At 41.2% G+C, this 24,709-nt stretch overlaps 3 protein-coding genes across 6 annotated transcripts in view; all 3 read right to left on the bottom strand.

Annotated features, from left to right (window-relative positions):
* LOC116296157 (sushi, von Willebrand factor type A, EGF and pentraxin domain-containing protein 1) overlaps positions 1–24,709 on the bottom strand; it is a 53,274-nt gene that overhangs the window by 15,171 nt on the left and 13,394 nt on the right. For 2 of the 4 annotated variants that reach the window (XM_089034840.1, XM_089034842.1), the window contains exons 19-25: positions 23,522–23,755; positions 23,179–23,256; positions 22,632–22,868; positions 22,369–22,530; positions 21,793–21,954; positions 21,470–21,631; positions 20,675–21,072 (exon numbers count right to left, since the gene is read on the bottom strand). In XM_089034840.1, coding sequence (XP_088890966.1) covers positions 20,675–21,072; positions 21,470–21,631; positions 21,793–21,954; positions 22,369–22,530; positions 22,632–22,868; positions 23,179–23,256; positions 23,522–23,755 — 1,433 coding nt within the window. Of the gene's footprint in view, positions 1–14,242; positions 14,540–18,692; positions 19,829–20,674; positions 21,073–21,469; positions 21,632–21,792; positions 21,955–22,368; positions 22,531–22,631; positions 22,869–23,178; positions 23,257–23,521; positions 23,756–24,709 lie in introns of those variants that run through there. The other 2 variants (XM_089034843.1, XM_089034841.1) reach the window with 2 other exon arrangements.
* Positions 11,726–14,107, bottom strand: LOC148908686 (uncharacterized). The gene has a single exon (XM_089034845.1). The coding sequence runs from the start codon at positions 13,733–13,735 to the stop codon at positions 12,455–12,457; it is 1,281 nt and encodes a 426-aa protein (XP_088890971.1). The 5' UTR covers positions 13,736–14,107; the 3' UTR covers positions 11,726–12,454.
* LOC148908685 (uncharacterized) lies at positions 14,745–16,050 on the bottom strand. The gene has a single exon (XM_089034847.1). It carries the CDS (start codon positions 16,024–16,026, stop codon positions 14,965–14,967), a length of 1,062 nt encoding a protein of 353 aa, XP_088890973.1. The 5' UTR covers positions 16,027–16,050; the 3' UTR covers positions 14,745–14,964.

Raw genomic sequence — 24,709 nt, 5'->3', positions numbered from 1 at the left:
AGCGCTAAGTCGTGCCTCTTCCTTTCAGCGGCCAAATCTCCACTGTGATCACCTCTAACTAATCTATCCAAATACTGACCACCATAATTAGCTCCAGTGAATGCTAAAGCTGCAATAACTCCGCCTGCGATTAAACTAGCCATTATATATTAGAAAATCACAGAGATTTTCACGAGTTACGTCGTTGGCAGGTACTTTTCCTTCCGTAGGTAATCCTTTACCATGATAGCCCCGCCTACGGCAGCGGTCATTTTAGCAAAATTAGCGAAGCTCTTGCTTGGGTCTTCAGTAAAGTCTTCTTTGAGCACTTTCTTACCTACCCAACCAATACCCGCAACGATGGAAGTAATGATAGCTGCTTCTTCAACAGTTTTCAATAACGCGGTTGACATTATATTACAGAGTGAAAAGGTTATTACTCCATCACGGGTATTTTGCTTCTCTTAGGGGGCTCCTGCACGGGTGCGTGATATGTTGGCGGCACATGCACGGGTTCTACTTTTGGCTTCGTTGCCCGCCATTGTAAGTAAAGGCTGCCTGCTGCTATAGCGACTCCTAACGCGCCAATGACGTACCCAGGATTAATAAAGGATTCCTCTTCTCTTTCCTCCACCTTTTCCTCTTTCTTTGCTTTGTTCTTTCTATTTATCTCCGCGAGCTTCTTACCGGCAGCGACTCTGCCTGGAGATTTAACCTTGGTAATCTTTTGCTCCTCTTGGGGCTGCTCTACCTTCGACTCTGGTTCACTCATTTATATCTAAGGACTTGAAGGACTTGATAAGTACTTGACTAAGTACTTAAGGACGACTTGGAAATAACCTGGGCGCAACCTGACCAAGTACTTAAGGACGACTTGACTAAGTACTTGAGGCGACTTGATCAGGTACCTCAGCAAGTGCTGCCTGGAAGACCTTTTCGACTTCTCTGTCCTTCTTGAAGTCCTTCCAAGACACCAGTACCTCCTTCAAGTCAACGTGCTGAGCTACGTGAAGTGCCGCAGAGGCGACTGCCATTAACTTACCGCACTTCAAAGACAACCACCCGCAGGTTATCTTAAGTTCTTGGGCAATGACATAGTCCTCGCTTATGTCCTTCCGCAGTTGCTCCACGTCGTCTATGGGCAGCGCAAGTCCAAGCAATTTAGTTGCAAGTCGGATAGCGGAGTCTGCTACGGCGTCCGTGGTCTTACTTGCAAGGGCGGCCTCGTACCTCTTATGGAACTTTTTAACTTCCTCTTCTGGCAACTTGTTAACTTGCTCATGGGTAAGTTCCTTACCTATCATTTCTTTACACTTCCCCGAAGACACAAGGATGTTAAGTTGTTCCTTAAGGTTACTTTCGTCTAACTGTGTGGGGACTTCATCTAAGAGCTGCTCAATCTCCATATATGTTAATGGAATACGGAAACCTCAAAGAGAAGATCATCTTGGAATGTTGGTGCGTTTTTAAATGCCGCATGTATTCGTGTAACTGTTCCTTGGATATCTCACCGCCGTAGTCGCTTAAGATGGTTTCCAGGTCAGACTTACTTGGAGTATAAAATACTACGAGAGAGCCTATGTTTTCCCTGAAGGGCTTAGAGACGCTGGTAAGCTGCTGCGAGAGCAACCAAACGCTGATATTGTCGTGTCTGCCGCTGAAGGCGAGCTTCACTAATTCTGAGGTGCGTCTTTTTACGTCGTCCCCGCAGGCGATGTCATCCAATATGAGGAGTGTTTGCGTATTCTTGGGGAATTGTTTGTGCCAAAACTTAAGATGGCTGGATAACTCGTTAGGGTCTAAGATATCCACGAAGAAGTCGTCATCTTTCACTCCTATGCCCGTCCAGGTGCGGTTATTCACGTAGGTGGGGCAGAGCAGCACGATGTAGTCGAAGCGGTATCTAAAGGGTCCTAATAGCTGCTCTACTACGAACTGGGTCTTTCCGCAGCCGGTGGGTCCTACTATCAGAGCGTTACAAGGCATATGATCTGGGTTCATTATATCCCTTCTCTCGAAGGGAACTTGTTCCCTGATATATATGGAGCCAGTGGAAGCAGTGCAAAGAATTGCCGGCGACGCAAAAGATAAAAGAGACACCATAGAAATGCAAAGGGAGGAGATCGACCGGTTAAAAGAGCGCGTGCAGGAGTTGTACGATGAAATGTGCGGTCTGAAGCGTGCAGAACGGTTTGGCGCGCTGATAACGATGGCAACGTGGGCTAAGGAGTCCGTTAAGGACTTCATGCGATATCCCCTGTAGAATGTTAACAATAAGGTTAAATCTTTGTTAAGGATGCCTGGAAACTATTTAAAAAGTGTCTTAGAATGTTGACAATAAGGTTAAATCTTTGTTAAGGATGCCTGGAAACTATTTCAAAAGTGTCTTAGCTTTACTATTTTGAATCCTGCAAGCGCCCTTCAAAAAGGGGTTCTTATTTTTATTTATTATTATTAAATATTCTTAATATAATAATAAATAAAAATAAGAATGGGATTCGAGACTCTTTGCGCAAACCCTACTTTACTATTTTAAACCGCCTACTAACCATTACGGGCTTTCCAGGCATCCTTAACAAAGATTTAACCTAAACGTCAACATTCTGAGACACTCTTTGGAATAGTTTCCAGGTATCCTTAACAAAGATTTAACCTAAACGTCAACATTCTGAGACACTTTTGAAATAGTTTCTGGCCGTTAAGGATTTCATGCGGTATCCCATATAAGGGTTATTAAATCCTTATTATATATGGAGTGTGAGCGGTGTAACAAGGAGTTCAGCAGCAAGCAAATGTTAAAATACCACCTGGAAAAGAAGGTATGCGCTAAGAAGGCACGCGAAAGGCGTTGTAAGGAGTGTAATCGCCTCTTTAGCAGCGCGCAGATGTTGGATTACCACGTGGATAACCGCGTTTGCCTAAAGAACGTATGTGAGCGCTGTGAGGAGGACAAGAACGACGAATGGCATCGACATCGGTGCCGCGGCAATTACGACCTGCTGAGCGTGGCTTGCGAGGAGCACGGCGACGTTGCCGCACGATGTTGCCCAAAGGAAACCCAAAGGAAGTTAACGCGCCGGAAGAAGGAAATTGACCAGCGCTTTACGGAGTTTGACTGCGTCGAAGGCGTAAGGTGGGAAGATAGGGAATATTGGGAGGCAACTTGTGAGCGCTGCGGCTGTCAAAGAAGTGACCAACATATTTGGCAGTGCCTCTACGACGGCCAAGGCGGCTTTAAGGAGTACTTAGATCGCTTCGAAGCTTGGCATGCTGGCAATGAGGCCGCAAGGAAAGCCCGTAAGCATTAGTAGGCGGCTTAAGATAGTAAAGTAGGGTTTGTGCAAAGAGTCTCAAATCCCATTCTTATTTTTATTTATTATTATTAAGGATAATGAATAATAAATAAAAATAAAGACCCCTTTTAAGGGCGCTTGCATAATCTAATAATAATAAATAAAGATAAGAACCCCTTTTAAAGGTATATGCTAGCCTACGCAGCCGCCTTCTTAGGAGGATTCCTAATCGCCCTTTCAATATATGGACTGTATTACTTGCGAACTACCTGCCGACTGCATTACCCCTTGTAAGCCGCCGATACCCAAGCCGCGTAAAAAATACACCTGTCTTCATTGCGACAGGGTATTTTCCGAAGGATCCTTTGTGGGGCATTGGTGCTCCGCGGATCCTAAAGCGCAGCGGACTTTAGCAGACGCGCTTAACTACAAAGAGGAGATGGAGTGACTCTTCTTTCAATGTCAAACTTCCATCGGCCATTTACCTTACCATAGCTGCGTAAGTGGGTGAATTCCTTGCCCTGAATTACGTACCGCACGCAATCCGGCGCCCAAAGGGAATATTCCTTGCCTTCTAAGTCTTTGAGGACTAACCGTAAACGGTCGATGTCTTCGAAGACGACGTAATTTTTTATTTCGTATGCTTTACCGCAAATCAGGTCACGCCAGTGTATTTGGTTGACGATCATTATATCTATGAAATATTCTTAAATGCGTTGCCCTTGTCTCCGTAGTCTTGAAGCGTTTGCAGCACCACCGACAGGGAATACGGATGCCTTCCGCGTAGTTGCTAAGGGCACGACAGATGACGTCATAATCGTTGCTAACCATGGTCAGGTAACCATTCGCGTCATACTGCGAAATTATCTTGCGTTGGTCTGCGGAGAGTATGCCATTTCCTTTCGGCGTCTTTAATTCGATGCAAAGCCCTTCATACCTTAAATGCGCGTTCAGTATTAAGAGGTCGGGTTGACCCCTTTGATAACCCTTCTGCCAGCATTTTATGCGTTTGCTGTCAGAATCCTGCAATTCCCCTAAGCCGGGCGCTATGAGCATCTGTGGGTAGAAGCGGCGTATGTAGTCCACGACTTTCTTATGCAGGTCAAACTCATTTTCCATTTTGAAGACTAACTTGTTAGGACTATCGAACCGCCTTTCTATTTCATACTTACCTGTCTTTCTCAATGCGGGAAGAACGTCCTCGAGGACCCAATCCTGGAATGTCTCTGCCGTTGGCATCTTAGAGCTAAATATTAGTTGATACAACCCAGATTCGGTTACGTACAGGGAATTAGGCTGTGAATACGAGGGGAGGCGATTCACCTCCACTCTAAGTTCGCTAAGCTTTACCTTATACTTTTCACGAACATGCACCTTAATTGCATCTTTTGGGCGTTCATAACCCAACGCCAGCGCCACTTCCTTTGCTTTGAAGTATAGTTTATCGCCTTGCACTATGCATTGCAGTTTGGTTTCGTTGTTTTCGAATACGCGAAGCATTATATACCAACGATATTTTTTTATCAAAAGGATGAGCGAGTGGATCAATAGGCAACGCTCTTTAGCTGATTCATTTCTACGCTCAGTTGCGCGTCAGACACGACGAAGACGTAGCAGTTTATTTTGTCGCTGTCACCTGCACTGGCGTTCTTGGTGCGCTTGATCTCCAATGTTATGCCGTCCTGCGTATTTACTAGACGTAAACCCTGACCATGTAGGTCTTCGTCGTTAATGGTGCGCATGTCGATCCACAGCGCGTACTTATCATTAAAGAATTCCTCGGGACTTACCTGGTCGCCAAACTTACGCTTTGCCTCCCTGTAGACGTCTGCGGGCTTTATCCCCTGGGAGTAGACCTTGTTTGGAACGCCGTTTATGTTGACCCCTACGTTAGTAATGTTGGGGTTATGAAAGGCTTCGGAGTTGCGCTTGCCGGCCTCGTAGGGTTTGGCAAACACCAACATCAACCCCGTGAGACTTCTTCGGGGGAGGTTAATGCTTTGATTGATAACCTCGTCCGTCTTATCCAAGAAGCTGAACGTCTTGTACATCACTACGTGGTCGTAAAGGAATGCCTTGCCGGAGCTGTATTCCATGCCAGCGCTACGGGCCAGCTCTTCGCTGTATACCGTTTCGTACTGTAGCTCTAAGTTGGTAATAGAGTATGGGGTTGTTGTGGTAAGTGCAGTGCTTAGCCCACCAATGATGTTATTAGCATCTGCTAAAGTTACTTCAAACTGTAGCTCGGATAACTGTCTTGGGTAATACACACCGTGATTCGTAATCACTTCAAAGTCCAGTGGTATGACATACTTGCTACCATAGGCGGTCTTTATTCGCTTTGCGTCTGCTACTGCGGTTTCCCCACTGCCGTCAGTAGGTTGCGTTTTCGTAGGTGTGCGGACCTTACGCAGGATAACACTACCAATTCCTTGTTCTATCCTTTGCGCGCGGTCAAAGGCTGTCAACCATAGATCCTTATAGGTGGTATACAGATCGTACCTATTTAAGTCCAGCAAGGATTCCCCGGCGAACTTTACGCGCATCTTAGAAACAATGTTGCGGCCCACGTTGTTAACGATAATCCTTTCATCTGTGGGGCTTGACTGTACCGCTAGGTCGAACCTTAAAGCCAAGGTACCGGGTACTAGGACTAGGTTATCCGTTAGGCGGGGTACGCCTACGTACAGGGTTTCCCCTGGCTTAGCGCTGCTGGGGGTAAAGGTGACCCGGTGAAAGGTGCGTTCTGCTTTCAGTCCGCCAACCTGCTTAGGTAATACGTTGGGATTTAACTTTGAGCTTATCATATATAATGGAAGTAGAAGGAACGGATTTTGACCCCCTTACCGAAGAAGGCCAAGTCGACATTAACGATGAAGAATACGAGTCTTTACTTCCTGATGACAACGTTGACGGGCGGGGCCTTTTTGACAAGCTAAGACGCAAATATGGCAGTAGGGCCCGCGAGGCCTGGCGTTCCTTAGAGGATAAGTGGCAATCAAGGAACCCAGGGCGACCTATTCCAGAATATTTGGAATTGCAAAACTTGGATTCCACGGACCTAAGAACTGAAATGCTAAGGGGGCTTTTAGACGACGTAAGGGAGAAATTTCCAAATGTGGACTTGACCCGCCTTAATTTCCAAACCGGAGATAAGGGGCAAATTCAAATCCAGTATCAAGGAAGGGATAAGTGGTATAATCTCTACCAAAGGAGAGACTCCGACAGGCTCACCAGTAATCTCCCAAAAGAAATCAAAAACGCATTAGGAAGACCTAATTTGGTGGAAAGACTAAGAGAAAACGATGAAAACACCAGCGAAGCCTTTGAAAAGTTCAAGACCCTAATGCAGCGGCAACAAAAGGGCATCGAAGCGATAAGGGAAGTCGAAGGACTAAAGGAGACAATGGAGGAAAGGGAAGCAGATTACATGAGACAAAACCGACTGCTCCTCGATGCTCAAAAAAGAGAAGTCGACGATAAAAACCAAAGAATAATAGAAATGAGAGAACAAACAGACAAAGCCCTACGCGAAAGAAACCAGGCTCAAAAGGCCTTCGAACTTGCCCTGCAAGACCTAGACATAAGCAAGGAAGAAGCTAAGAACTTACGTACCACCATAGCTGGCTCTTTAGAGGAACGGCGGCAGTTGGTTGCCGAAATTAACACTAAGGAAGAGCAAATCAGGCAAAGAGATCAGGCCATTGAGGACCTGGAGGGGCAAATAGAGCGGCAGCAGGAAATAATCAATGACCAAACTCGTCCCGAAGAGGAAAGGGAGGCAGCACAAAGGGAATTAGAAGCCCTTCAGGAAAGAGTCGCGGAATTACAAGCGCAAAAGGACAACCTGGAAAGAGAATTGGGACTTACCACCAAGGAAAAGGTAAAAAGAGCCCTTTTGAAGTATGGCCTTCCGCTGGCATTTGCGGTCGCTATTTCGAGCGTAGTAGGCGTGATCTTGTCCGCGCTTAAGGCTACAGGCGCAGGCGTAAAGAAATTAGGCAGTGGGCTAACGGACTTGGGAAAAAAGATGGCAGCCGGTCTTCCTGGGCTGCTGGGTAGTGTTCTTAGCCTGGCACTTAGGGCCGGCGGTGAACTGTTGAAGTTCGTGGGGAATAACATTTGGATCTTGGTAGTAGCTATTGGGGTGGTTCTCCTGAAGAAGATGAAAGGTTAATCTTATCCTTGTACGTTACTGGTGGCTTATCGTCGTCGGGTGCCCGAGGCGTCCTCGACTGAGGATAAGTAAAGATAGTATTCGCGCCGCCTTGATAATGCGGAACTAGCGGTATGGCGGTCATGGTGCTAATGGTCTTATGATTCCAAGCTGCATCAGTCGGGGGGTTCGCCTTTACTGTGGCGGCATTTATCCGAAGGTAGGCAACGCGGTTGGGGAGAACTTGTAACTTCGCATATTGGCAATTGACTATCATGTGAAAACTTACTGGTGTTAAGTCTTCTACAGTCGGTGGTGGGGGTTCCGACGAGAAATGAACTGGGTTCCTATTATTATCTTTTTTTCTGTAAGGTAGTAATGGATGGTCATTCTCATCGACAGTCCTAAACCCGGCTTTACATGAATACGCCGTTGAAATACTAATAGTACACATGATTAAGCCCAGGCCCCCAATCTTCACCCACAATCCCGTGTCATGCCAATGCTGTTCTAAGTAGTCCTTCTCCTCCAAAAAATGTAGAAACCAATCTTCCTTCGCGTGTGGGTTCATATATTTAAAGACTAATCACCGTAAGAGTGCTAATGGTCTTATGATTATAAATAGTATCCCTTTGATTTTCTATGCTATTTACCGTAACCTTTCCCGTATCGTCTACTCTTATCTGCAGCTTTACCTTCCCATGGCAATCGGCGACCATGTGGAAAGTCCAAACGGAAAGATTCTCGGCGCTGGTTGTGGTGGGCTCTACGGAGAAATGCGTAGGCTCCCTGTTGTTTGTCTTATTTCTCATAGGCTGCAGTACGCCATTGTCATCCAGGAACCTAAAGCCCACGTTGGCATGGCTGCTCGTGCCAATGCAAATACTACAAAGGATTAACTTCTTTCCCGAGTAGTTCAAGTCTACAGACATCCCCGTGACGTCCACCCAAGATGCTTGGGTGTATTTTTTCTCGCCTGTGTAAGTCGTATAAACACAATCTACTCCAGCTACGTAAGGGTTGTTCATCGCCATATATAATAGGTCAAACCAATACTTGCAGCTGCTAAGCCGGCCTTTAGTAGGTTATGGTCATATTCCTCGGGTATGGTTGGCATAACCTTCTTTTGAGGCTTCATCTTTGGTTCTGGTTTTTCTGCGTGTTCTTTTTTTGGTTTCTCTACGAAGTGAGGAATGCCCTTGGTCATGTCAGAGTTCACGTCGTTCACCCCAAACTTCATGTCCTTGGTAGCTCGCTGCGGCTTATTGTTGTAACCCACGACGGAATTGGCGTTGATAACCAAATTACTTGGCATCAACCAACAACCAGGCGACAAAGCGTAATCCAGTCGCACTTTAGACTGCTGTACTGCAAGTTGATATCTCTGCACCGACTTAGAGATCTCATTTTCTATTATTGCGGATTCAAACAGGGTTAGGAATTCCTGTTGCGTTTCCTGTGAAGCGCCTTGAGATCCAACAATGGGGCTGCGGGTATTTACCTGCGCTCCCAGGATGCAGTACACGAATGCCTCTATGCTGCGGTTAATCCTAGCGAAATTCCTTAAACCTTTTCCTTTCATTAACACAAACGGATCCCAAGTGCTAGGAAAAATCATTTGAATCCTATCAATTAGCGTGTTATTATCCTTGCGACCGCCCATATCGTAAAACTCTAATTTCTTCCCGGGGTATTCTTGGTGATCCATGTCTGCCGGACGCGCAGCATTAATACCCCAAACGTAAACAATGCCCAACCCATGCGTCTTACCCTCCTTATAACGAAAGTCTCTTTGCTGTGGCTTAAACTCGTTAATTAACCTTTCTAGGGCAGCGGAGTCGTAGCGGTTATTCATCGAATTAAACACCTCATCTCCTGGTAGGGGTACGTTAAGCTCCTTTAACAACCTCCTTACCGTAAAGGCAACGTGAAACCGCATAAATGAAATGTGAAACATGTCCGCGGCAACCCCACAACCTTTAGTTGCTGCCCAAACGGCAAAGTTTAACTGCTGCGGCCAATACCGCATGTTAGGTTTTGCTAACCATTCCCTGGCCTCTTTACCTGACGTATGCTTCAACATCGTCTCTTTAAAGATATCCCTTACTACTACGTCAAATGATTGCTGACCCACTGGAATCTTCAAATGCGTTACCAATTTATCGAAGTCGTTTATACCACCTTGGGCGTCGTAAAATGGGTAATCTTCCTTGGCCATTAATAGATTCCTTGGAAAATTGGGTGGTACTTCTTTATGCTCGGGTTTTGGTGGCCTTTCTTTACGAACGGGCTTTGGTGCCTTCAAGTCCGCATTACTGTACATTCTTTCGCCGTTGAAGTAAATACCATCGGGTCTCCTTTCGAACTTACTAGGGTCTGCATGCGGAAACATCTTCCTAAAGACCCTCCAATTCCAGTAATCTCGATTATCGTGATGTGGCTGCTCCTCAATATCATTCCCAAAAGCGTCGTACATTAGTATATATAATGGATGTTATACCATCAGCACCTCAGTTGTACCCAGATGTTCCCTATACTACACCTAACGAACTAAACGCGGAGAATTTTAGGCTCAACAAAGCAAATTTAATCCTGGCTTACTTGGAAGGGCAGGCAAAACACTACGAAAAAGTTAGGAAGAAATACGTTAGAGCCCGGAGTACGCTACATAAGATTGCAATAACTTCAGGATCCATTTCTGTTGTGTTAACGGGCTCCGGCGTTGCTACTTCGCTTACTGGACCGGGAATAATCGTTGGAGTTCCTTTGGCCGGCGTTGGGGCAACCTGTGGTATTATTTCTGCTGTTGCTACGGGTATTATGAAAAAGCTATCCACGAAAATATCCAAGCATGACACGACAATAGCTCTGTCTAGGGCTAAAGTAAATACTATTACCGACCTTGTCTCAAAGGCTTTGCGTGACAGAAAGATAGACGACGTAGAATTCTCGCTTATCTTAGCCGAAGAAGACAAATACGAGAAACTAAAGACGGACATAAGGAATAAAAAAACAGTCGTAAAAGATCTTTCCGAGGAATCTCGCAAAAAGATCTATCAAGAAGCGAAAGAAGAGCTTCAAAGAAAGCTTGCTCAGTAAACATCTGCTTTGAAAAGAGCGTGACAGGATTCTATTTACATATCGAACGTCAGTCTAGAAAATATGCAGATTAAATATAATAATTTTCACATACATAAGCGTCCAGATGTGTCTGGCGTTCGCTTGTGATCGTGGGACTTTGGAGCTGGGGAGGCCTAAAGTCCCGAGTTCAAGCCTCGCTGTAGACGCATTTGGACCGGTTGCTGTGAGTGAAAAAAAAAAGCCTCCCCACACTCACAGCAACCGTGGGGGGAGGGGTGGAAAGTGCGATTCAACCCCGCGATGGGGGGTTTCGCGATTGGAAAAGTCAGGGGGTGTCTCGGGACGCTGTCCGGAGTTCACCCTCTGGTGGGTCGTAAGAAAGATATATGTGTATGTACTAGAGGGCCTCTGGCGCGGGATGAAATAAGCCCCGTAAGCCCAAAATGCAAAAAACCCCACTGGGGATAGCTTGGTGTTCTGCGCGATGCATTCCCCAGTGGGGTTTCTGGCAACGCCAGTTTTGCATTTTTATTTTCTCGGAATCCATCCTAACAGGGGGTGGTTGGGGTCTATTTTGTAAAATATTTCGTAAATTACGTCAGGATAATAAGGAATATCCTTATCCAGCCGACAAAACATCCACTCGGCTCTGCTCATATCAGAAACCTCAGGAATAGACTTACCGGTAATTTTAGACAAAAGATAGGGAATAGCTTTGTAATATTTCCCTAGTTTTAATTTTTTCAGCGTTTTCCGTAGACTTTGCGGGGTTGGCTCTTCTAAATGGTCTATGATTTTCTTCTTTACTTTGTTGTCTAAATATACCGGTCAATAACCTTGGATATGACTCATCCAGTCCCTGAAGTATTTTATTCTCTTATATGGCGTTTTCTTACGACCTCCATTGGCGTAATACTGCTCTCTGGTAGCATTTGGTACGGCATTGCGAATATTTTTACCACACTCGTAACACTGTGCTGACGTGTCGTCTTCTATTTGCATTTTCTTACCACAACACCAGAAACCCCGAGGCTTGGGTATGTTAACTTTGGGTCTTAGACAAATCATACAGAAGTCATTGGCGAACTCTTTACATTCATGCATATATAAGACAAATATTCCTAACATTCGCGCAACATATAACAGAACACGGGTAATTCCCGCGGGGGACGCTAGTGCGTAAACACGGGTAATTCCCGGGCGATTCCGAATGGTGAACGCGAGTCCCCCTTACTGCTGCTCTTTGCATAATTACTAGCTTTCGGTTCGACCTGGAGTCCCTTACCAGTAAGAGCTGACATAAGCATAGGAATACCAATTGAAGCAAGTAATGTCCCCAAAAAGCCTCCTTGTTGTTGTTTCTTAGTTAGTTTAATAGTCATACCAGAGCCACTTTGTAGAGCTTGAACAATTTGTTCCTTCTGTTTTGGTGTAAGATAACTCTTATATGCTATCAATTTATCGACTTTGTCTTGCGGAACACTGAACAGTCCAGATCCTGATTTAGGTAGGACCTTATTTACACCCCAACTTCCCAGTCCACCCAGAACCCCCGATGCAAGGGGACCAAGCGCTTTAGAAAGGTATGGCAAAGCCATTGCCCCAACCCTTGTTAATCCTGGTAATATGGCTCCCAAAAATCCACCTTCTTGTTTTCGGATCTGTGTTGCGGATATTTTCACATCACATCCAGTCCCATTCATCTTACTCTTTTCGATCTTATTTACCTGTCTCTTAGTTAATAGAATCACATCAGACCCAGATAGTTGATTATGTTTTAGACGTAAAGTCATTGGTGCTTTCTTTTGATATGATTTAAGCAATTTATCTTTTTGCCCGTCGGTTAACCTCACATTGTATTTAAAATACGGCATTTATATATTATTATGTTACATAATATTTTATGCTACATAATGATTAAATCTAAAATTTCAATAATGACACCTTATGCTTTCAATAGTAGCTTGCCGTTAGACTGTGTAATCTCGATGTCTTGTTCATAAAGTACAAGAGCATAAACACTATAGTCAGCGTTGGTACCTGCAGACAGCTCATATTTAAATGTGAGCTTAGTTGTTCCATCCTTAATGTCAAGCTTTTGGTTTTCAAGGTTGAAGTAGATAAATGGGAATATAGTGCCAAAATTCGTCCTATTTAACAATGTTCCTCCATTTAATTCGTTTACGAGATGTACATATTTGATAGCGTCTCTATATACCCTAGAAATTTCAGTACTGGGGTGGTACTGATTCTCTGGGTACTTATTCCCATTACCTACCTCTAGATGGCAAGACGTTAATGTTCTACCATTTGCGACTGAGAAGGTATCATAGAGAAAAGGATTAGCGGTTTGTACGGATTGATTGGCATCATTAGATATCCAAACAAAAACATGCCGTGGACGATTTATCCCTGAGTTGATCTTAAAACTAGCCGTCTGCTGTTTAGTCGAGTCGCCCCTCTCAACCATTTCTCGGAGATATGTCCACGTATGAGGCTTAAGATATTTACTCATATATTGGCTTACACCATCAGGTGTGAAAACGATTCGGGGCACCCAAAGCTTGAATTTGGTAATGACTACTCTACAATTATCACCTGCCTGCCACACGAGGTTAGCGTCAGATTCTAGAGTGACTTGAATTTCAACTTTTGTGTTTGGAATGAGTTCGTCTTCAAAAGCCTCAAAAAATGAGTACCTATTGAGAGGAATCTCAGTGTTAACAGTTGCCGATGTTCCTAGTAGTGCCTTTCTTGAAGCAAACCCTTTGTTATAAGTTGCCTGGGCTACTCTTTCTTCGGCACTTCTACTAGTATCAAGATAGTAGAATTCGTTTGTTGCGCTGCTTTGTGCAAAGGAAGAGTCATATTCCAACAGATTTCGAATGTTTGTGCTATGATTAGCATTATTGTTATTGTATACCTGTATGCCATTGATCTTAACAATCAACTCTCTAATAAATGAGTGCGAGCCATTAACTATTCCATTATGATCGTCGATTGTTATGGCCCCTCCATCAGCAAGGAGCTCAACTTTAAAATCCACCTCAAAGCGGGAATTATACCAATCAAATGGAGCTACTTCGCCAGAGTTATCAGCCACGAATCGGTATCCATTCTTCTTTTGGGAGGCACCATTAGCTACGACTGATACTAAAGGTGTTTCAAGGTCGAAAACCACATCCTCGTATCGTTCAACATATTTAGGATTCCTGAAACTTTGCATTTATATATTATTAGGTTAGATAAAAACTTATATTCTTAGCTTCCGAATTTTTCCACCACTCAAAATACGTTGAACACGTTCATTGACTTCATATTGTGTTAGTGGTGTATTATTGTTTGCTTCTTGTGATTGATTAGGGGGGATATACGATGGTGTGTTATTTTTTTGTAACAGTTGGACAATCTTATCACCAGCCTTATTTCCGACATAATTTCCCGTCTTGTTCAATGTTGTACTTGCCGCTTTTTTGGCTGCTTCAGTCGCTAGTTTCTTCGTTGTCTTACCAAACATTTTTGAAACGATCTTTTTAATTGGATCGAAAATACCCTCCCCATAGATATGACGATATTCGTGTTTACCTAATTGGGAATTGTAACGTTTCTTGTATTCACAACGTCGTCTCATATATATTAATAGTTTATATTATTATATATTAATAGTTCATATCATATTGGAGTTGATCTCAAAATTAAGGTCATATACCAATCGATACCATTTAAATTAACCGGTCTCCTAATAGAATCAGTCACATAAATTCGTATTGTGTTGATCAATGTAGTATCAACCATATTATACAGGGCTCTCCTTGGTTCCTTGGTAAATGGATACGACCTGTCTAAAGTATCCGTCGGCAATACATATATAGTATTACTTGATATGCCTCCTACAATACTATCATTGATTAAATCCATATTTATATGAAGGCTGTCAATTGAATTTGTGATATTCGGCAACATGCTACCATATTCCGTCGATGTAACGATCTTCTTAACGAAACCATTGAGATTAGCAAATTCTCCAGCCCTAAAATCAATTTGATAATTATTTGTTAATTCAATCACTACTTTATACGTACTCAATACAAATATGATATTAATATCATATATTTCAGTATTATTAACAATCCGAAAGTGATTATTTGTTTTCATTGTATTGTGAAGAAGCTCATTCAAATCGGAATAGGAGTACATTCCGTCTGGAAATATTAGAGTATTCCAGGTTACACCATTATCGTGAGAGTATCTTATAGTATTATTATTATATTCTTGGGTAACATTATGCCATGAGTATGTCATGGATATCCTATCTACAGCAACTTCGTGCTTATAATTACTATCCAATTTAAGCGACGGGGAAAATTTTATTTGAAAATCATCAGGCCTACTTATTCCTGTTTTTTCCCGGTCAATAGAGGAGATATAAATCGCCCTTTCAAAAGCCATGATATATTAATTAATTACATAATTATTCACCATCTCTTCAAACTGGTCATCCGAGATTATTTTTAATTTTCTTAGTGTATGTGCAATTTCAGAAAACTCGCCTTTGACGGAATCATTACCAGCCATGATGGACCCCCCTAAAAGCTCCAATCTATCTAACAAATCAGTCGGATTGCTATAATAAACAACACCTGAACCAATTTTAGAATATTTTTTTGATGTCCGATGTATTGGTATCTCACTTAACTCATTAATCTCAGAAAACACCCTCTTAGATAAATCACTATACTTCTTCTTGCTGTTATACCTTTTCGTAAAAAGGTCTATAGTATCGAAATCGACACGTTTATCGTACACCTTATTACCATCCTTATGAGCTATCAACTGAAGCTGACCAATCAGTTTCGGTACGTCAACCTTTAGATTACCATATTTGCCACATGGTGATATCTTGTAAGCATTTCGTTTAGATTGGGTGTAAACCCCTTTACCTGATTGTAATGTATTTGACCCTTCTTCAATAACACCTACCCGTCTCCGATATTTTTGAACTAATTCAATATCTTTAGTATATTCAGCTATTTTATCTTTATTAGCCGATCTAGCCTTCTTCGTAGCAGATAGACTGCCTTTTTGTTGTCCAAGAGATTTATTGAGTTGGCCAGATTTATCCATGATTTGTTTGGTAATACTAGCATCTTTCATACTATCAACCAAAACTTCACTAGGTAATGGTAATTTATATTTTTGTAAAATCTTTACTTCATCATCACTAAACCCCCTATTCATATTAGCAACGAGCTTATTATCACTCCCGTCCGTAATAGATAATCTCTCCTTATACATGAGTGGTTTGTCTACAGACTTAATATACTCTTCTCGTAAATCACTGATCTCGTCTATCTCTTTCGCCATTTGTTCAACAATTGGCTTATACAACTCCTTTCGATCTTCATATTTCTCTTGCTCGTTAGTTCGCTCCTGTCTAATGGTTTCACGGACCACATCAACTATTTTCCCCGCCTCGACCTTAGGAATTATTAAATTTTTAACTCTGTTGATATCCATATATGATAGGGTAGATAAAAAAACTTATCTCAACTTATCTCAACTTATCTAAACTTATCCAAAAATTATCTATCTAATGTATATAAGATATGAATATACCAAACTATGACAATGAACAGGACACGGTTACGAACTATAAACAATTGTACTCTTACATGCCTCGGAATAATTTTAGAATGTTGATTACCGGGCCTTCCGGGTGTGGTAAGACCAATGCGTTAATGCATATGTTTCATGAACCGTTGATTTACTTTGATAGGCTGTTCTTATACGCAAAAAATCTCGAACAGTCGAAATATCAAGACCTTATCAACAAGTTCAATGAAATCAGTCAAAAAGTGGGTTATAACGTTATTGAGTGCAGCAACGATGAAATACTACCAGTTAGTGATCTAGACAACGAATCTCAAAAAGTTATTATTTTTGATGACTTTGTTTGTGAAAAGAATCAGGCACCAATTATTGATTACTTTATTAGAGGTCGGCATAAAAACTGTAGCGTAATATACCTTAGTCAGTCATATTATAAAACCCCGAAAGATATCCGATTAAATTGTAGTCATTTTTGTGTATATGAATTTCCATCTGCAAACGAAAGAGGACTAATTACTCGTGAGCTTGGTGCAAGCAAAGAACAATATAGTAAAGCGATACGCAAACCATACTCATTTTTGTATGTAGATAAGCCAGGAAAGAAGATAGCACGGAACTTTTATGGGAAAATATAGTCTAACATATTTGTATACAATGGGAATATTTAACGATCACGCTACTGTTCAAACTACTGGAGTACGGGGAGAAATCGGACCTCCTGGACATCAAGGACCCAAGGGCGACAAAGGTGACACTGGACTCCAAGGACCCAAGGGAGACAAAGGAGACATCGGCCCACAGGGGGCTCAAGGGGTCCCTGGACCTCAAGGCCCTAAGGGTGACAAAGGTGATAAAGGTGATCAAGGTATCCAAGGTCCTAAGGGAGACAAAGGAGACATCGGCCCACAGGGGGCTCAAGGGGTCCCTGGACCTACGCCAAATATAAGTATATTGAGGCATTCCACTAAAATAATATCGACAATATGGCATAGCGGGGACATCGATTGGAGTTTTATCCCGAATTATTATCTAATTTTCCTAAGTCCGACGCTTAATAACATAATAAAGCTAACATCTATTATCCAATTAAGTAACGATGCTAATGGGGGTAATATCTGGTTCCGTTGGATAGTTGAAACTTTTGTCCCAGGATCCGGGGGCCAGGTGGTAACCAGTATTGTAATTGTACAAAACAATAATTTGCCTGCATCATCCTTGGGTAACCGTTTCCCGTCCGCTTTCGGTGCCCAATTAGACCAGAATTACGAAGCATTTGGGTGCGTGAGTAACGTTTCATGCCATCGGGTAACCGAAACTAATAAAGCCCATAAATTCAGACTCCAGGTCAAAATTACTGATGGGGGACACTTCTCGATAAATAGGCTATATAATAATAGTAATCAAGCTTGGAATTCTTACTGCACGTCATCGATATCGGCTGAAGAGATTTCAGGTATCCATATCGATCCATTATGGCCGTCAGGTATTATCAGATATACATCGGAACAATAATTTTATATAATTATATAATATAGAATGGATCATGACCAAATATACCCAAATTTAAATAAAGACAATGGTTCGTCTTTTCGCCTATCCCAAATATGCAAAATTAAAGACAATATTTTAAAAGCACAAGAGCACCACGAACGAGTACGAAAAAAATACGCAAGACCCAACTCTATCCTTAATAAGATAGCGATTGGTTCGGGATCATTATCAGTCGTATTATCCGGGGTTGCTTTGGGCACGGGAGTTTACGGGGTCGGTTTGACGGTAGCTATCCTCCTCGGGGTTCTGTCAGGGGTCTCCGCTCTAGCATCATCAACCCTAGCTGGTATTTCTAAGAAATTATCAAAGAATGTACGAAAGCACGCCGATATCGTTATGCTCTCCAAAACGAAACTAAACACTATCAACGATATCATCTCAAAATCGCTGAACGACAATGAGATCTCGGACAAGGAATTTCATCTCATAATTGATGAAATGGAGAAATACAATCAAATGCGCCAATCCATTCGGAGGAAAGCAAGCCGGGAAAACAAACCTGTTGGGGACCCACGAATTGAAGAAAAAAAAAGACAACAACTTCGCGAGGAGATTATGGTAGAAATGAGAAACAAGCTTTCAAAAACACTAGCCTAAAGTTTTATTATGAAAAGACGGCCAATGGAAGGCATCTCCATATTAGCAAAGAACGATGGCAATCTTAGATGATCATATCGTTTTATTTTTGATAAAATATGCTTTTTCGGTTGGAACGTAGTCCCAACTATTGATCTTACACAATTTATTCCATAATATTTCATATCTTTGGAGAGTCTCCGCCCCAATAGACCGTCTACATCTAGTCATATTAGCCTCATAATTTAAATTTTTACTTTCATTATACTTCAATTGGAGGATCTTATAAAATATGTAATCTAAAATAGGAAATCGCCTATTTGGTTGCTCTAATTTACCCATAGCGTATTCCACCTGTTTAAAACATGATAAAATCTCATTGCGTTCATTTATCCGTAAATTAAACTTTTGTAATATAATTAATAGATGATATTTTCGCTGATATATAGACTTTCTCACGATTTTATTTCGATTTTCATAATAATCAATATACTCGCTAACCAGTTCAGAACCAAGAACAGAGCCACAGTTTATACATATGTAGAATCCTTCACGTATAATGATCTCTTTTGAATCACAACATAGAATATCATTTTTGGTACTAACCAATCCGATTTGTTGATCACAAAATGGACAATACACTTCTCCACTATCTATTAGCTCATTATGAATCCTTAAATCACAACTCATTCTTATATTATTACATGAGATCTTATTTTTATGTTACGAACATGAAGGCACTAAAGTTGTGACGTCACGGCACAGCTGTGCCGGTCTACATACAAGTACCGCAATCACAGTCAATTCCATGTGTCCAAGGCATTGCTGCAGATGGATGACTTTCAAAATATTTGACGACAGACAGGCCATTCTTATCAAACCATATAAATGGCAACTTACAACGTAATACTTTTTTATATGGTGAGAAAAGTTTGTAAAATTTTCTCAGTTGTCGTGCTCGTCTTGGTTTAACTTGACATCGTGTGTTTATCCAGTCATCAAAGTTACCAGAAATAAATCCACGTTTTTTGTCCTCTTGAAACCTATCAAACGCTTTACTCAGCCACGCACCATATGCAAAAGCATTTTGAATGACATAGTTCTCAACAGTCTTAAAACAGTTCTCACACTCTTGAATACGAGTTTCATATTCGGCTAAACTCATCTCACCTTCTGGAAGTACATTCGGGACGTCGAAATGAACCCACTCACCTCTAATGTAATTGTCTTTCATTTCTCGCACAAGTGACCGACCATCAGATACAACCTCAACCGCTAAACGTTTCTTTCGTTTTGGTTCATCGGGAGTCTCCATCAATAATTGTGGTAAATCGGGTGACCCAAATGTATCTGGCCAATCTTGAAGAACTGCTTTAGCTTCTTCAAGTTTGTTGTCATTTAGTAGTTCAACAGCATAATCTCGTTGTAGGCAGCAATGTGAATACAACTTCATCCAATAGTCAGCAAGTAACCGGACCTTGTCGTTCATAAAGGCCACGTTTTGGTAATAAAACCCGTCAATGATTTCTACGTCGATATCTCTTTCATAACCAGTGTCATTCACATCTTTTAAATCGAAATCCTCCAACAAATCAGATAAACCGGTTTCACTATCAGCCATTGCTTAAACTAAACGACAATTGTAAGACTTCTGAATTTTGATGTGTTCAGGGAATTTTCCCTTATCCTGTTTACCAAAAGATCGTGAATATGATTGGTTGAAAAAATCATACGACCATCTCGTGATCTGAAACAATAGCTATTTGTGATGACTTATTTCCTCCTCTAGTAATCTAGCCTGTGTGTCATGTAATGTTGCTAAGAGATAGGCACAAGCAGCCGGTTAGGATATTGAAGTTCACGGGTATGATAAAGCAGCAGGTATATACAAATAAAATTTATTTTCCTAATAATGCGTCTAAATTTTGAATCCATCGAATTGCCCTCTAACTTTTGAATAAAATTTATTTTTCGAATAATGCGTATATATTTTGAATAAAATCTATTTTCCATATAAAATTTATTTTTTCGAATAAAATCTATATACCCAAATAATGCATCTAGATTTTGAATCCATGGCCTTGAAGCCCCTCTAACTTTTGAATTTATGGGCATTTACCCCCCGTATGTATCTAAGTCCAGGTCCCCACTAACTGTTACGAAATAAAACGTTTGCAAGTGTTCTTATCCTTGCACACAGTATTAACTTCTATCTGTCCTGGATCCTTCTCGTTTCATCCGCGCCATTTCCCTCGGAAAGCCGTCGTAACCGGAAGAGCACTATTTGAATCCGAATTTGCAAGGGAAAAAATAGCGAGCTAGACTTGGGGCAAGACTATTCTGGATCAAGCGTAAAGCTATATAAGGTTTGTTTACCATGTAAATTAAGAATTAAAAAGGATTGAAAGCAATATAGTCTGCTGCCTACCTTGTCAGTACAGGTTCCTCCATTTAGACATGGGTTTGGTTGACATTCGTTTATCTCTCTTTCACATCTATCCCCTTCATATCCAGGCTGGCAAAAACATTTGTATCCACCAATCAGATCATGACACGTTGCATTATTCAGGCATGGTGAACTAATACATTCATCAATCTCAGTTTGACAGACAGATCCAGTAAATCCAGCTGCGCATGTGCATGTAAACGTTTTTAGGTGATCATGGCATGTAGCATTGTTTTGGCAAGGAACAGCAGCACAGTCATCGATGTCTTGTTCGCATTGCTTTCCAGTGTATCCGTCTAGACATTGGCAGGCAAAGTCTTCTATTAAGTCTATGCAGGTAGATCCATGTTTACAAGGGTTGGAATCGCATTCATTTATTTCTAAAAAGAAGAATGATTGAATATCGATTATTACGTACCTGTCTTCACAATCATAGGTACCTTAGTCAGTAATTATTGTTCAGGACCTTTGTCATTATTGTAAGTTATTGTTTTGTGGATATGCAAGTGAAGATTGACCTACAGACGAATGACAAAAGGATGCGGAAAAGTACCATACATAATATACAGGGTGAAGAAATGTTTTAGTCGTTTCTTCTCTTTTCGCCCTTGCCTTCACCTCTCCTGTCCTTTACATACCATGTTACTCCTTTGCCTTCCTTTGCTTTTTTCCATGTCGTCTTTGTATATATATATATTTTTTGATTTTCTTTCACACTTATATATAGTAGTTAAATATTGATTCCATCTTATTAATATTATTTTTTGACTGACTTACCTTGACAAGCTGAAGAGCTGTTACTTCCTTCTTTCAAGGTTGTTTTGGTTCCGGAGCACCTCACACAAGATGTTGATTCGCTGTTTGGTTGATACGACCGTTTGTCGCACTTTTTACACGGTTCAAGACCATTTGGTGAATATGAACCTGGCATACAGGAAGCTAAATAAAAGATGCAAAGCAATGGCATAATAAGCGGAGTTTCAACAGCGGATTTAGGTGCCATTTTGTGACAAAGAAACGATAAGGCAATGTTTCTGATGATGAATCTAGTTTCATTTCCATTTTTCCAAGTGCTTATACATATTTACTTTTCGTAATACCTGAACAGTTGTTTAAGCTTGTTGCTCCTTCCGAATGCGTTGTTTGGTTGTCAGGACAGGTTTTACACTTCAGCTGACCAACCATGGACTGATAAGATCCCTTATCACAAGCAACACAAGGCGCTAATCCAGTTGGGGAATAGTGACCTCTTTTACAGTAAACTATAAAATAAGACTTAGCTGCGTCAGTACTTTGAAAGTATCTAGTATCTAATACTGATGCACCGTAAATGAATGCTTAGAATGAAACAGTCTTGAGATCTAGTGTACCTTTGAAAACGACCCTTATAGTTTCTTAATTTTGTGTGCGCAATTAATTTCAATTGATTTTAGACCAAGAAATCGAAGCAAAATTGGAGAGTTGTTGCCAATGTAAAACATGCTTTTGGTTTTTTGACCTTGAAATTTCTCAGACCACTTTTTTAGGGGAATCAAGATTAGAACTCGATCATCAGAGTTTGTTTCAGCATGAGGGACTACACTAATTCTTATATTCCCTTTATAGGATGCTAAGCCAGCGAAGGGTACTACCCTTCAATACGATGCTAATTGCCTGTGTACCTATCTTCTACAAACCTTTACAGTCAGTCTTATTTTTTGCCTTTGATCCCACTGTAGACATTCCGACTGGACAAGCACTGCAAAACTCCTGGCCCTCTGTTTCTTGGTACCATCCTTTATTGCAGTCAATACATTGGTCTAGAGTTGTATTGTGATATGTTCCAATAGGGCAAGCAACTGCAAGAAAATCGTTTAGTATATCGTTTAGTATAGTTTAGCTCAACTGAATTAGGTAAGGACGCAAGTCAATGCAGCCTATGATATCGATTGACACTGACCACATTTCTGGTTTAAGAAGATTTGTCCAGTGTTACATACAAAGGACGTGGGGCTGATAGCTAAAGAATCGTTCGCAGCGCTAACCACCTGACCACTGATGTTCAGTGCCAGGCTTCCATTTTCCAATGATCGTTTAATCTCCTTCTCAATGGCAGCCATCTTGCTTGAGGCGTTGGCTGAGCTCGAATGTATTTCGGAAAATGTCTTGTTTGAGGCACCTCCGCTGTCCAATGAAACTAAAAAAAGGATGAATTTGAATATTTAAGTTAAATGTTTTCCATGCACTGAGGCTGAGGTAAATAGTTGTTTTAAGGTGATTTAATTTATATCTCCGTTATCATTTTTGACCTTTCCTCTTGTTCGTTTTCTTCTCCAAGGAGGAGTGGAGTAAGATCTGTTCACATCGAGACACACTGAAACTTTTATCTTGAAAGCATTTTTCAATCATATATATTTAGTATTTTTAAACAAGTGAATATAATAAATCCGGCGCGCTAAATCCTACAGGTCAATAGCATTATATATTAGTTAATTACTCATACTTACAAGAAAATTCAAAGTTGACTTTAAACCCTTTAGAAGGTACTGATCTACGAGTTCTTCGCAATGTAATAGCCATAAATTCTGACAAAATTAGAAACAATATTCATTAATGACGTTTCGAATCTTGCACATTCAACGATATAGGAATGTCACAATACGGTGGTGTCTCAAAATGTCCATATTCTGGCAATAATAAGGCTCAGTGTCCCACAGCCCTCCCACACCAGACCACGCTCTATCCTTTCTACTGGCGGTTAAGGCAGTAGAAAGGATGGGATGGGGAAAAAGGTTTGAGGGTTGTAGAAAGGAGTTTGATCATTTTTGAGTCCCATGAATGGCAAATTACCTTCCCATATCGATCTTCTTCTTCTCGATGTAACTCCACACACAACTTCCACATTCGTAAAGTTACATCTCTCTTTCATTTGTTTATCTGTACATATTTGCTGGAACTTTGATTGCTTGATGATTTTAATGAAATTTTTCTTTATTTGTACTTGGACGGCAGAATCGTTACAGTCACCTTCGAAGTAGTACAGAAGGCTTACTGCTTTTCTTGCAGTGTTTGGCACGTAGGTTTCTAAAAAAGAAAGTGACGCATGTTTTATTTTCCTCCTTCTCGTTCTTAGTACGCGCGTTGCTTTTTATCAAGAAGTCGCCAAGTACTCCTTGTGAATCATGTCCTCACAGCTTGTTTTTGATTGGCTAACTCAATAATGGAAAAGAATTACACCCTTTCTATTTTAAACCTTTGGTCATTGTTTTCGCAGATAATTATGTCTTGCTTCTAGGCAAAGACCAAATAAAAGGAACACGGTTCTAGAATTAGGATAGTTGAAGTTCTCATACTGAAAATACATATTTTTTGTAATGAAGAGATAATATGTTGAGACGCGGCTCATTTACTTATGTTTAACGTTAGGTTTTTATCGTTATATACTTATTTTTAGTCACCCCTGAAAAACCTAGAAGGATAAGATCACTGAGGAATTCATTTCATTCAATTCATCATTTCAAACAAGTACAGCTTTTTGATACAAACTGCAGCTTGAAGATGCTCAGAGGTGAGACTATAACTTATAAAAGATGTGCAAGTCTATCAACAGTTATCAAGCGGTTGAATCATGTAAAATGTATCTATCCATAATCCTTGTCGGTCTCAGCTTTATAGCTTTTCAGGTGACTAACTTTATTAAAATAAGTATATAATATTTTTTAACCACCCGAATCTGCCTTTTTTTACAATCTCGCAATTCTGTAGAATGCCAGCCACAATGACCAATTTGATCACGTGGCCTCTCAGTGCAAGTCGACTTTTAGCTCTATTCAGATTTGACGCCAAATCCTGAAATATGATATGGTACGAGATCCCATAGGTAAGGCCTAGGTGCGAGTGGACAACCACTGCATCAACTAGATTCCCATGTCAGCTTTTTACGTGCGCGATGCACTATTTCAAGTGTTGTGTTGATGAAATAGAAAATGCGCGCGCCTGCTGTGTGCCGTTATAAAGCACGCGGGGGTTGGCCGAACA

This window comes from Actinia tenebrosa, unplaced genomic scaffold (genome assembly GCF_029948245.1).
Source record: "Actinia tenebrosa isolate PJP-AT-01 unplaced genomic scaffold, QUT_ActTen_1.0 PGA_scaffold3__52_contigs__length_22856419, whole genome shotgun sequence".
In the NCBI taxonomy this organism is placed as follows: domain Eukaryota; kingdom Metazoa; phylum Cnidaria; class Anthozoa; order Actiniaria; family Actiniidae; genus Actinia; species Actinia tenebrosa.
Note: the sequence above shows the minus strand (reverse complement) of the source record. Positions and strands in the feature narration are given on the sequence as shown.

Bases quoted from the DNA above. Each gene is read 5' to 3' on its own strand.
- LOC148908686 (XM_089034845.1), bottom strand. From the start codon at position 13,735: ATGCAAAGTTTCAGGAATCCTAAATATGTTGAACGATACGAGGATGTG.
- LOC148908685 (XM_089034847.1), bottom strand. From the start codon at position 16,026: ATGGATATCAACAGAGTTAAAAATTTAATAATTCCTAAGGTCGAGGCG.